The sequence below is a fragment of the Ostrinia furnacalis genome, unplaced genomic scaffold, assembly GCF_004193835.3.
Source record: "Ostrinia furnacalis isolate ACB-3 unplaced genomic scaffold, ASM419383v2 OfSCF1073, whole genome shotgun sequence".
NCBI lineage: Eukaryota > Metazoa > Arthropoda > Insecta > Lepidoptera > Crambidae > Ostrinia > Ostrinia furnacalis.
In genome coordinates this window covers 177,350-190,059 of record NW_021131312.1, presented here as the reverse complement: position 1 = coordinate 190,059, position 12,710 = coordinate 177,350, and the positions used below count along the sequence as shown (strand labels likewise).

The 12,710-nt window shown below is 37.1% G+C and overlaps 1 protein-coding gene across 1 annotated transcript in view; it reads right to left on the bottom strand.

The window, feature by feature from the left end:
- Positions 1-781: 781 nt before the first annotated feature.
- The window catches only part of nAChRalpha6 (nicotinic acetylcholine receptor alpha6), a 147,606-nt gene continuing 135,677 nt past the window's right edge, over positions 782-12,710 (bottom strand). Inside the window, exons 8-12 of the mRNA XM_028302085.1 lie at positions 12,003-12,089; positions 9,227-9,336; positions 8,230-8,456; positions 6,368-6,571; positions 782-2,130 (exon numbers count right to left, since the gene is read on the bottom strand). Coding sequence (XP_028157886.1) covers positions 2,046-2,130; positions 6,368-6,571; positions 8,230-8,456; positions 9,227-9,336; positions 12,003-12,089 — 713 coding nt within the window. The 3' untranslated portion in view covers positions 782-2,045. The remainder of the gene's footprint in view (positions 2,131-6,367; positions 6,572-8,229; positions 8,457-9,226; positions 9,337-12,002; positions 12,090-12,710) is intronic.

Below are 12,710 nucleotides of genomic sequence, written 5' to 3'. Positions count from 1 at the left end.
CATGATCGGAGTCATTCAAAAAGTTCAATCCGAAATTAGATTCACATTTCACGTACAAATCATTTCGATGATGAACAAAACGTCTAATCAAAAATGTTAGAAAGAACACACCGACCGTAATATTATTATTATTCTATTATTAGTGAGCTTTCTTATAATAATTCCATTATAACGTAATCTATCGGGACACGACATTGACTAATCTAGTATACGACATCTACGGTAGCGAAAGACGAACGGACATAGATTTAAGACGTGAATAAATTGTAAATCTGATTAAATAATACGTCTATATTACAATATTCTAAGTGCTAAGGGGAATTAGAAATATACCACAAACACTTACTGTAAATTTCACAAAGGGAGGAGCCATTATTATGGGATTACATTGTCATAATAACCATTCACCAAAGAGTATTCTTGTGTCTGAATAAGTAAGCCTTAAGGATGTGACACCATACGAAAACAAAAATACCAGGTTACAAATATTTAAAAAATTAAACGTGAAAATCGCTAAATAAAATTTACAGTAAGCATCGCAAAGTACTGAACATCTTTTTGAGCATTTTTGAAGAAATTACTTTATTAAATGTCATTTTAAAATTCAAATAAGTATACGTTCAAGTGTACCAAGTACCAACGCATGTTTGACGTAGTATCCACCTCAAAAAAGTACTTCTACCGATTGTTTCGGCGATTTTTATCACGCTGAGTCATAAAACTTTGAGTACCTAAATAACTTTATTTGAATTTTAAAGACACAAAAATATGTTCTTAGCCGTAAGAATTGAGCTCAAAAAGACTTGTCCGCAGTTGTCTAGTCAAGAATTACATTAGTCTTTTTTCCGCATTTTCTAATTTATATACAAATACACATCGCGATAATTCCTGTATATACATTTATTGTAACGCTATGTGATGAGTAGTGATATTTGCAAATTCATACAATGTATGCGCGCTCTAGAATTTAGCGTAAATTAATCATGTTCAAATTATACGTTAAGTCCTATTTCGTGGGACGCTAGAGAAATGTTATTTGAATTACTCGAATACGTACAGTCGCTGGCACATCAGACATTACAACTTTGTTCCAAAATCACACCTGTTACGATTAAATAAGGTGCTACAAGGTAAGCTTGATATGCCACCGACCTACAATGCCAACTACTTGCTCGTTATCCCAATCTACATCTGATACTTGGAGAACGACTACGTTAACCAATTTGATACATATTTTAGACATTTAATGTAATTCGTTTAGTCATCGCGTTCTAATTAATAATTCACTTTAATCTCTGACCTTATTCTACCGTTGGTTCTTTTAATTGTTGTTTATCAATTCCAAATCTGTAGGCAATTCCTCACTTCAATTGATTTATTCCGAAACACTTTACTCCGTCGCAAACTTTAGTCATGCTATTTTTCATCTTACGTTACTAAAGTAGTAAGCTATTTGTCTTGAGTCTACCAATATTTCATCCTTTATGTTATATACACGATACTTAACGCCCTAGGGTAATGTCAATGTCTGTGATCCCTCATTTTCAAGTAGAAAGGATAGTATTTGGATTATTCTATCTCAGGAGCGATTGTTCCTAGAGGTCGTATTTTAATTATGCACTAGTTAATAGAAAAGTGCTCTCTGGATCCAACACTGTCTTGAACAAAATCTTACGTCTTGAGACCGTCACGAATCACTTCAAACCAAGCATTGTCCCACTCACGTTAAACCACTCCTTTAACACAATTATTAATAACCTCTTTAACCGTATCAATTAGAAATATAATTATATTTTTAACAAATTATACTCATCAACATTTATCTGTATAACATCCTAGTCAACATCACAATCTTTTTATAATATGTTGGACTTAACTAAGCTATTTAACGTATGTCATTTATATTTACCGTCTTTCGACTTAGTTAAAAGAGACGTGTGCGTTTCAACCGCTTTAGATATAGTTTATACATTTTATAATTACATCGGCGAAGACTAAGATTAGTTCTCTCATGGTAGGGCCTACACGAACCCTGGTACCTAATGCTACTGCACGATGATGTGCGGAGCTGACAGCAGCACCGCGACGGTCGCGATGATCGTGAAAAGAGTGAACACGAACAAGCAAAACCTGCGGGCAAAGTTGTATTTCAGGAGCGACATTGGGGCTGATGTAACAACTAAATTATATGGAACAAAGGGACAGACACACATAAGCAGTAAACAGACAAATGATGTTTATCCTTCATTTGTTCACCGTAGTACTCGTACAAGTTCTGCTTAGTTTGAGCTAGGCTATGTATAGTGTGATTATTTGATGAAAAGAAAATAAGACCTATTGATATCAGAATCACAATGTAATAAAAATGCTTTTTTAAAAGCCAACTTGCAGAAAACGAATCAATCTTGTTAATTTTAGGACAGCTAAAAAGTGTACTGTTTCAGTCTGATCGTGAACACTGTGTAGCGGAACATAACATTTATAATAATGAGAAATTTGGTAAGAAAAAATTTGCTAAAAAGTACGGATGATGATGAGGACATCAAGCTAAACACTGCAGTATCCTAAGTAAAGCAATATTGTTGCTTTTGAAATGAAATAGTTTATTCAGTACATAGGCCCTTTCCAGGGCACTTATACACGTCCCAAATATAGCTTGCCCTACCACCACTTCGGGACAACATAATGGCTGGTGCTGAGAAGAAGCGGCGGAAGAAACTCAGTCACTTTTTCATTCATTTCATTCTCTTCATTTTGTAGCAACAATATTTCAACAAAATGTAGAGCCCGATGTGCTAGACTGTACTTCCAGCCACTACAAACAAATATGGCGTCAATTCCCGCAACTGTCACCGCAGCTTTTAAGTAAAGCAATTAATAATCATCAAGGCTCATTAAAGTTGGCAAGGCAGCCACATTGATTGATTGGTTTTAATGAAAAGCTGCTAATTATGAAAGATATTTCGCTTAGTGCGGTTACTTCGGCTGTTTCTTGGGAGTTTTGTATTGAAGTTTAGCTGACGTCAATTAATTATAAGTTACATTGTTTGGTGACCAAATTGTGAAGTTTTTATTTGAAATTGTTACTGAGAAATAAGAGAATTATTTCTAAATAAAGGCAGTAACTGAATTAGTTCTGTAGTAATGATTTAATTTATCGGATCGGTTGCTAAAAAGCAAGTCATTTTAACGACATTAATTAAGACCTGTGCTGATTGAACTGGTATTTAAAAAATATTTTTCTTGAAAGTAGCCGAATCACTCAAACAGAACTCCAACTATCACACCTAGCCTCAAACTCAGCACAGCTTGTAATTTCTCTATATATCTCATACTTAAATACATGAATACAAAATGTACATCTAACAAAAAAAACTGTGAACGTATCTTATCGTGTTCGTCGCACTATAATTGGCATCAGTCAGGGGTTGAACACTGTAGATGGCGTTATTATAACTCATTGAAATCTCATCAGTCTACTTTTTTTGTTGCATTTAAAACATTTAATGTATTACAGCATTCCTTCGCTTGATATGCTGTCATCCTTAAAAATCACGATAGTCGAATGGTGAAGGGGTCGGACTGGTCGACTCGTGATCCGGGGAACGCGGGTTCGAATCCCGCCGCCGCTCGACTATTATGGTGAGCACACTCGTGACACAAGCATATTCAGCTTAGTACGAGGGGTTTACGGAACTAGTAGTAATAAATATTTGCAATACAAATTACTAATAATGATAAAAAAAACACCATACCACAAACAAACAAACAAATATTGATCCTAAAATAGTAAGACACGGGTCTTAACGCGACGCTTTATAACAAACACGTAGTAGTCTAACAAATGACAATATGATGGTAGTTGAAAATTTTCAAGCCCGCCCGAACGGATGACGCCGCGAGCCGCCAGTCTGCTTGTGACCACGGCTGCAGCATAGCAGCCGAAACGTCAAGCCGTGAGTTCATAATGTAACTCATTAATAAGCGTCGCGTTAAGACCCGTGTCCTACTATTTTAGTTGAAATGGAACGTGAAAGTTAAAAATCTTAAAAATTAATCCTCTCACCTATCAACAACCATCGCCGCGAACTTCCAGTCGCTGATCAGCTCGGCCTCCTCATCCGCCTTCTTCATCCTGGCCGTGATGAACTGTAGTTCCCTCAGGATGAGGTGGAGCTCGCGATGGTGGCTGCCGAGCCCTCCTCCCACATCCTCCATGGTGGAGGGCCGAACGAACGACCGCCTGAAGTCCGTCCGGAAAATTGAGCACCTGTATTGGGGATAACTATTGTACTGTATAGAAGGCACCGTAAAGGGCAGCTTAGGTTAGGTTGAAAAGGTAAAGGACCCCGGACAGATCGCGGAAACTTTGGATGAACTGTTGGTACATTTAGGCCCAGAACACACGGTGAAACGCAACTGCAACGAAACTGCAACTTCTAGTTACTTTTGACGCGCAACGCGTTTCAAACCGGTTTCAAACTGGTCGCGTCATGTGTGGTCTCTCAACGGACGCTATGGCGGAAACTTAGATGCAACTCAAAAGTATCTAGAAGTTGCAGTTTCGTTGCAGTTGCGTTTCACCATGTGTTCTGGGCCTTACGTAGATTAACCAACATAAAAACAATTATTTCTGTATTTTTTTTATGCATAACAAGGCAAGTATTTGACCACAATCGCACCTGATGTTAAGTGGGATGCAGTCTAGGATGGTACAGATACATTCAAAACTTTGGATTTACAGTTTTACCAATAAATAACAGATATCGGGCACTCAGGTGGGGTATAATGATAAAAATCAATGGGGAGATAAAGCGAAATTGTAGAAGCTCTTAATCATATTATCTAATTGGAGAGGTTATGATTTTTAGAAAGTGATTGTCAGGGTAAAAATTACATACATTTATTATACTCGGCTCCATGTAGAAGATATCCAATAAACGTCCGCAGAGAATTAACTATTGTGTATCAGTATCTAAATATCTGGGAATTAAATAATAAAAACATATTCGGACACGCCTCTTCTTACGTAAATAAATGCATCCCCAAAGGACAAAAAAGCAGTCGAAGATTCTTCATTATACGCAGTTAATGTATTGCAACGTCATTGATAACATTGCCCAAAAAAATTGTTGATACGCTACGATACAAATCGAACTAACTACTGAAATGAAAGTCAAATGTTAATAAAGTTCAAAAATAGTCGTAGGTAGATTTTACGAGGCCTTTTTACATGTTTTTTCTCTTATCATTAAATATTTATCATTAAATTTTACTGATATTGATTTATTTGTAGTTTCCCCCTTAAGGTTTCGAAAGTGCATCCTTGATGTATTAAAGTATGTACCTTATTTGTATTTGTTTATCTCTTCTTTGCATTCAGAAGATGATACTATTTTATTTTTCTTCGCACGTTAAGACGTTAAAGTATATAAAACTAAGTATGTTTATTTTCTCTAGGTTTGCTTGTACCAAAATAAGATTATACCTAATATGTATTACTATGAGGATAATGGTACTGCCTACTGGTTGCGTAATAGTATAAGTTTAATTATGTACGCATAGTATTCTTTTTTTTATGCATAACAAGGTAGATATTTGACCACAATCGCACCTGATATTAAGTGGGATGCAGTCTAGGTTGGTACATTTATGTGCCCTGTAAGTGCTTATTCACTCTCGCCTTGAAAACGCCTGGATTATAGTATTCGCAATATGGCGCAATTGTTTTTATGCATGACAAAGCAGGTATTTGACCACNAGTCATTTTAACGACATTAATTAAGACCTATGCTGATTGAACTGGTATTTAAAAAATATTTTTCTTGAGATTAGCCGAATCACTCAAACAGAACTCCAACTATCACACCTAGCCTCAAACTCAGCACAGCTTGTAATTTCTCTAAATGTCTCATACTTAAATACATGAATATAAAATGTACGTACATCTAACAAAAAAGACTGTGAACGTATCTTATCGTGTTCGTCGCACTATAATTGACATCAGTCAGGGGTAGAACACTGTAGATGGCGTTATTATAACTCATTGAAAGCTCATCAGTCTACTGTTTTTGTTGCATTTAAAAAATTAAATGTAAATTATTACAGCATTCCTTCGCTTGATGTGCTGTCATCCTTAAAAATCACGATAGTCGAATGGTGAAGGGGTCGGACTGGTCGACTCGTGATCCGGGGAACGCGGGTTCGAATCCCGCCGCCGCTCGACTATTATGGTGAGCACACTCGTGACACAAGCATATTCAGCTTAGTACGAGGGGCTTACGGGACGGGATTACTAATAAATAATCTTTAAAAAAATCACCATACCACGAATTAATCCTCAACAAACAAATATTAATCCTCTTACCTATCAACAACCATCGCCGCGAACTTCCAGTCGCTGATCAGCTCGGCCTCCTCATCCGCCTTCTTCATCCTGGCCGTGATGAACTGTAGTTCCCTCAGGATGAGGTGGAGCTCCCGATGGTGGCTGCCGAGTCCTCCTCCCACGTCCTCCATGGTAGAGGGCCGAACGAACGACCGCCTGAAGTCCGTCCGGAAAATTGAGCACCTGTATTGGGGATAACTATTGTACTGTATAGAAGGCACCGTAAAGGGCAGCTTAGGTTAGGTTGAAAAGGTAAAGGACCCCGGACAGATCGCGGAAACTTTGGATGAACTGTTGGTACATTTAGGCCCAGAACACACGGTTAAACGCAACTGCAACGAACTGCAACTTCTAGTTACTTTTGACGCGCAACGCGTTTCAAACCGGTTTTAAACTGGTCGCGTCATGTGTGGTCTCTCAACGGACGCTATGGCGGAAACTTAGATGCAACTCAAAAGTATCTAGAAGTTGCAGTTGCGTTTCACCGTGTGTTCTGGGCCTCACGTAGATTAACCAACATAAAAACAATTATTTCTGTAATTTTTTTTATGCATAACAAGGTAGGTATTTGACCACAATCGCACCTGATGTTTAGTGGGATGCAGTCTAGGATGGTACAGTTACATTCAAAACTTTGGATTTACAGTTTTACCAATAAATAACAGATATCGGGCACTCAATGGCAGTGGCGAGATGGGTTATAATGATAAAAATAATGGGGGGATAAAGCGAAATTGTAGAAGCTATTTTAAGCATAATGACTACTTGGAGAGGTTATGATTTTTAGAAAGTGATTGGACTCTGACAGGGTAAAATTTACATACATTTATCATACTCAGCTCCATATAGAAGATATCCAATAAACGTCCGCAGAGAATTAACTATCCTGTATCAGTATCTAAATATCTGGGAATTAAATAATAAAACATATGCGGTCTCGCTTCTTCTCATGTAAATAAATGCATCCCCAAAGGACAAAAAAGCAGTCGAAGATTCTTCATTATAACGTATTAATTGTCTCTTATGGGTCGTCATCTATTGTAATGTAGATAACATTGCATCGTCATTGATAACATTGCATAAAAACAGAATGACGATACGCTACGATACAAATCGAACTAACTACTGAAATGAAAGTCAAATGTTAATAAAGTTCAAAAATACTGGTAGGTAGATTTTACGAGGCCTTATACATGTTTTCTCCAATCATTGATGATTGCATACAAAAAATATTTTACTGATATCGATTTATTTGTAGTGTCGCCCTCAAGGTTTCGAAAGTGCATACTTGATGTATTAAAGTTGTACCTTAGGTATTTGTATTTGTTTTTCTCTTCTTTGCATTCAGAAGATGGTACTATTTTCTTTTTCTTCTCACGTTAATACGTTAAAGCACATAAAACTATGATTGTTCTCTAGGTTTGCTTGTACCAAAATAAGATTGTAATATTATACTATGAGGATAATGGTGCTGGTTGCGTAATAGTATAAGTTTAATTATGTACGCATAGTATTCTTTTTTTTTATGAATAACAAGACAGATATTTATTTGACCACAATCGCACCTGATGTTAAGTGAGATGCAGTCTAGGATGGTACATTTATCTGCCCTGTAAGTGACTATTCACTCTCACCTTGAAAACGCCCGGATTATAGTATTCGCAATATGGCGCAATTTTTTTTTCATGCATAACAAGGCAGGTATTTGACCACAAAATCNTTGACCACAATCGCACCTGATTTTAAGTGCAGTCTAGGATGGTACATGTTGGTTATCCCTAAAATAAAATCATCTTTTGGGCCCTACCAGCTCAAAAACGTCACAATCGAACTGAACTCACCCTGGTCCTAAATTCCCCGTCGACGCGGTGCTATTGGGCGGCGGCGGGGCGTGTCGGAAGTCGTCATCGATGTCCAACACGTTGGCCAGCAGCGACTTGGACGAGCGCTCCTTGAGCTCCAGCTCGCGCATCCGCGTGTTCATCATGATAGTCTTGCGCGTGATCTTCTTGCCTGGCCGCGACATGCGCAGGATCCACGGCAGCCATTGCAGGAACACGGATTTTATCTGGTCAACAAGAACAGCTTATTAATATACGGATTTTAAAGCCTGGTCCGGGAGCACGTAGAATCCCGTCCAATGACCCCAAGCTGCCCATCCTTATCGCTCGCGCGTAATTATATTGCTGTCGCGACTGTGCGACGCGCGCCCGCAGTGAGTGTGCGAGCGCGACAGCAACATAATTACGTGCAAGCGACAAGGATTATATGTTTAATGTTTTATTTATATAATTTATATGTTTTTCATGGGACAGGAATAGCACATGGTAAACGAGCAGCGGGATCACATGATGATAAGTGAATACTGCCGCCCACAGACACCCACAGTCCTAGGGGGAGTAGTTATGTAGTATCTGGTATACAATAGTATGAGGAAGAATAATATGGTATTTTGCCAACATTTGGAGTGAAGGCCAAATCTTCTATTTGCCTCTGGTAAATTAGTACGGGTCATCTAACTGTTTTAGTTTGATCAAATTCGTAAACTATGTAATTGACGTCCACAAAATGATTGTTTAATCATATTAGGGCTGATTTTTCAATCTTTAGATATATTTTAACTGAAGAATAAACTTGTCATTTTCACATATTTCCCATACCGAAACTGTCAATGTGCAAACTTATTCTTCAGTTAAAAGTCATCCGACGATTGAAAAATCAGCCCTAAATCTACACTTAAGATTATAATCAAGAAGATTTTCGTTCTTATTAAGCGGCAGTGTTTTAGAGCTTTTTCTAAATAAATGTACACTAAAATGGACAAAATAGTTGGCTCACCCATTGCGGCATTTCATGTATGTCTGCTGTCCTGTGGTGGTAGTTCAACACTACCACCGTCAGCACCACCGAAGAGGCCACCATGAACATGATGCAATTGAAGTACGTCCCTGTCACCCAGAACACCTTGCTTTACTAACGCATTAGAAAATTTAAACATTCGAAAAAAGTATAAAGAAATCTCAAAAAGTTTAATTACGTGCATTCTTTTTTTTAGATTTAAATAGTATTTAATCGTTTAAAAAATCGGGAATCAAAAAAAAGGTTTTAAGGAGAAAATTAAGTACTTTTTATTTTAAATTAATGTCAAAACGAACCTTTAAGCTTTTAATTTAGAACAATTCATTGCATTGACATCGAAAGCGGTTCATGCATTTTAACAAGCATGCAGTATGAATGGTCTACTTTAATTATTTTATTTAATGATTTTTGGGTGAAATTAGGAATAGGTTTAATTGTATTCATTTACTGCGCTTATTAACATTTTACTGATTTGTTTTTATTTTGTTAATGCAATAAATAAATACAAATATTATTTTATGAATGTTATTTGAAATAAAGGAGCTTTCTTTCTTTAGTCAGAAGAAAGAACCTTTAAATATTTTACCTCTCCAAGCATAAGATTCAAGTGCTCGAATCCTCTGCAAAACTGACAAAAGGCTTCGTACGAATTCCGCCAGCTTAATCTCTTTGTCAGTCTCGCAGCGAGTTTATTAGTAAGTTGATTACAATGACAGAAACAGACCAGACTAAGTTGCATAGACGATTTCCACTTGGAGGGTGGTCCCTCACTACCCGCATCCACTTTGTTGCTTTAATCCGCCATTAACTTTATATCCTGCTTTTAAACTACAAGCAAACCAAACCTACATATTTATAAGCTCATTTACATTTAGTTAATCAGGAGAGTTGTGCGTTAGATTGCTTTTTAGCATAACATGCCAAGTCCGATGACCGCAAACTGGATCTCTACTCGTTCAGGCCAATTATGAAAGAAAGAAGGAAATCAAAATGAGAAAAGTAAAGAATTTCTTCCAACATATGCAATCGAAGTCAAATTATTTTAATACATTACAAGAAGACAGAGTTCTGGTTTGATTAAAAATGTACATGGTATCATTAGAAAACGTTCTCACGGTTCAGTACAACTACATCTTGAACTAACGCGAACGAAAAGTGCAATAACTCTATTTGAAGTGTCGAGAGCAAGACGCTGTAAAGCATAGACAAGTCTCCAGAGACCTAATGCGAGTCGGAAACAGGGAAGAGTAAGGATGCTATGCTCTCCTTAAAGTTTAGTTTCAAGCAAAAAATCTGCTGTCTATTTAGATCTTTGTTAAGTTGGTGTTCCAAGAATCAGCTGAGGAATATCTTTTACCAAAAAATATTAACATATAATTCAAAGTTAAAAAATTTCAACAAAATATTCCTCTTCGCCCATTCTTTGGTGTTTTAAAAAGGATCTAATCAAGATCAAATTCATGTTTTATTTTATTGTCATTTAGGTTATTTATCAGAGATTTTAATAGCAAACGCGTGGAATTTTCTCACCTATTAGGGGGATCGCCTCTGAGGTTTTTGTGATTACGTGTCCCACCAATAGAGAGAAAACTGTTTGCGACAGAAGAATTGTAACACCTGCAAAGATCAATATAATATTCTATAAAAAACAAAACGTTCTATTTACAAAGTTACGGGTAAAACCTATAGGAATAGTATGTGTCCCATCCAGTTAGGGCTTATCTCTCAGATAAGTCTTCCTGTGTGTGCTGAGTCGGTATCGGGAGCTCAAGTGAAATCATAAACAAAACAAAACAAAGTATTCATGCAAACACTATTTAGAGAGGGTTTAATTTCTTGTGTTATCGTTGTATTTAAGTCAATTTTAATTATATTTATCAGGGGTTTCTGCGATTTACATTTAAACCAAGGTTGACAGCACCACCCTCCAAGTATCTATGAAGTGGCTAACGGCATACACAGCGTCGATGTTTTTTGATGTAGCAACATTTAAACAAAACACCCAAGTTTAACACAACATGGAATCGATTACGCGTAAATCCACACAACAGATTCAAGAATAAAGATGAACGTGAACACTGAAATTTAATTAAACACTGAGAAATCGAAAACGCAACTTACCTTCAAGCTCCAAAACATACGGAAACAATCTCGTATAAGTTAGGTAGAGTTACATGCCATGCTACTGATATTGAAATCCAATATGAAGTTTACTCAAACAAAGGAAATAATGTAGTTGATAAAGCTGAAGCAGAGAGAATCACGAAATCGATTCCAAGATACGTTACGTAAAATAATACGAAACAAAAATACCGGCGAGAATCTACTTTCAATTTACTTTCGACTGCCAATGAAACGGGTTCACAATAATTCTCAAAAACAACATAAATATTATTCGAAAAAGTGAAGTATGATTCTTTCTCAATAAAATATCCAGATTTGTAGAATCATACAACATTTTGATTACTGATAACAAAACTAAAGCTCGCACAGCACCGAGCAATAAGCTTACAACGATTTAACATAAAATTATTTAACGTACATTAATTTACTCCTTGTAATGTTTTAAAATAACTTTAGTTTAAAAATTGCTTTTAAAAATACAAAATTATAAATAGAGCTTAATAAAATAAACGAGAGAGATAGAGAGAGAAAAGAAACGTGAAATGAAAGATGGAGATTATGGTAGTGAAGAGTAAAGTAAAACGGGAGTAGAGGATGGAATCAAAACTTAGGATAGGTTTGGGCAGTGTACCTAACAGGGGGATTGCATCGGAGACCTGCGGCAGGGTCTCAGCTACCAGGTTGAGAAACACCGTCAGCGAGAGAAGTATAGTCACTCCTGTAATCAAACACAATGTTAACACCCCCACAGTCTCGCCCGGAGCCCCAATCGAGCGAATCACACTCGAAGTAATAGAACACAACTCTCCAATTCCGTTTTTTCCGTTTTCACAGACCGCAATCAAAGTAATGCCTTCCTGGTCCCATAATACGATAACAATGATGATGGTGCTGAAAACGAATGGCGCTTAATGAGGTCTACACCGAAACATACTTACCGACCGGGTCGCGCTGGGGTACTAACACAAACACAAACAGTCATACCACATTCTAGAGATGATCTAATATTTACGTTAAGCGCACGTTGCTTCCGACCTCCTCTAAAAGTTTTATAGCGCCACGGGCTCGCTCAACAAGCTACGCCGGCTCTTTATTTTATAATATGAGCATGGGGCATGATACTTTGGTTACATTAAACTTTGGAACTACCGTTCATTATAAATGTAGACGCGAACGCGATAAATGTTTTACAGAAACCTTTTTAACAAATTGGGACTTTATCATTCAGCAGAGGAGGTATTATTTAATTTTATTTGGAACTTTTAAACACTGGGCCTACAACACATCCTTGGAGGACTCCTTAAGGCGAAGGAAGCATCGTGCGTGGAGTGTGCAGTCC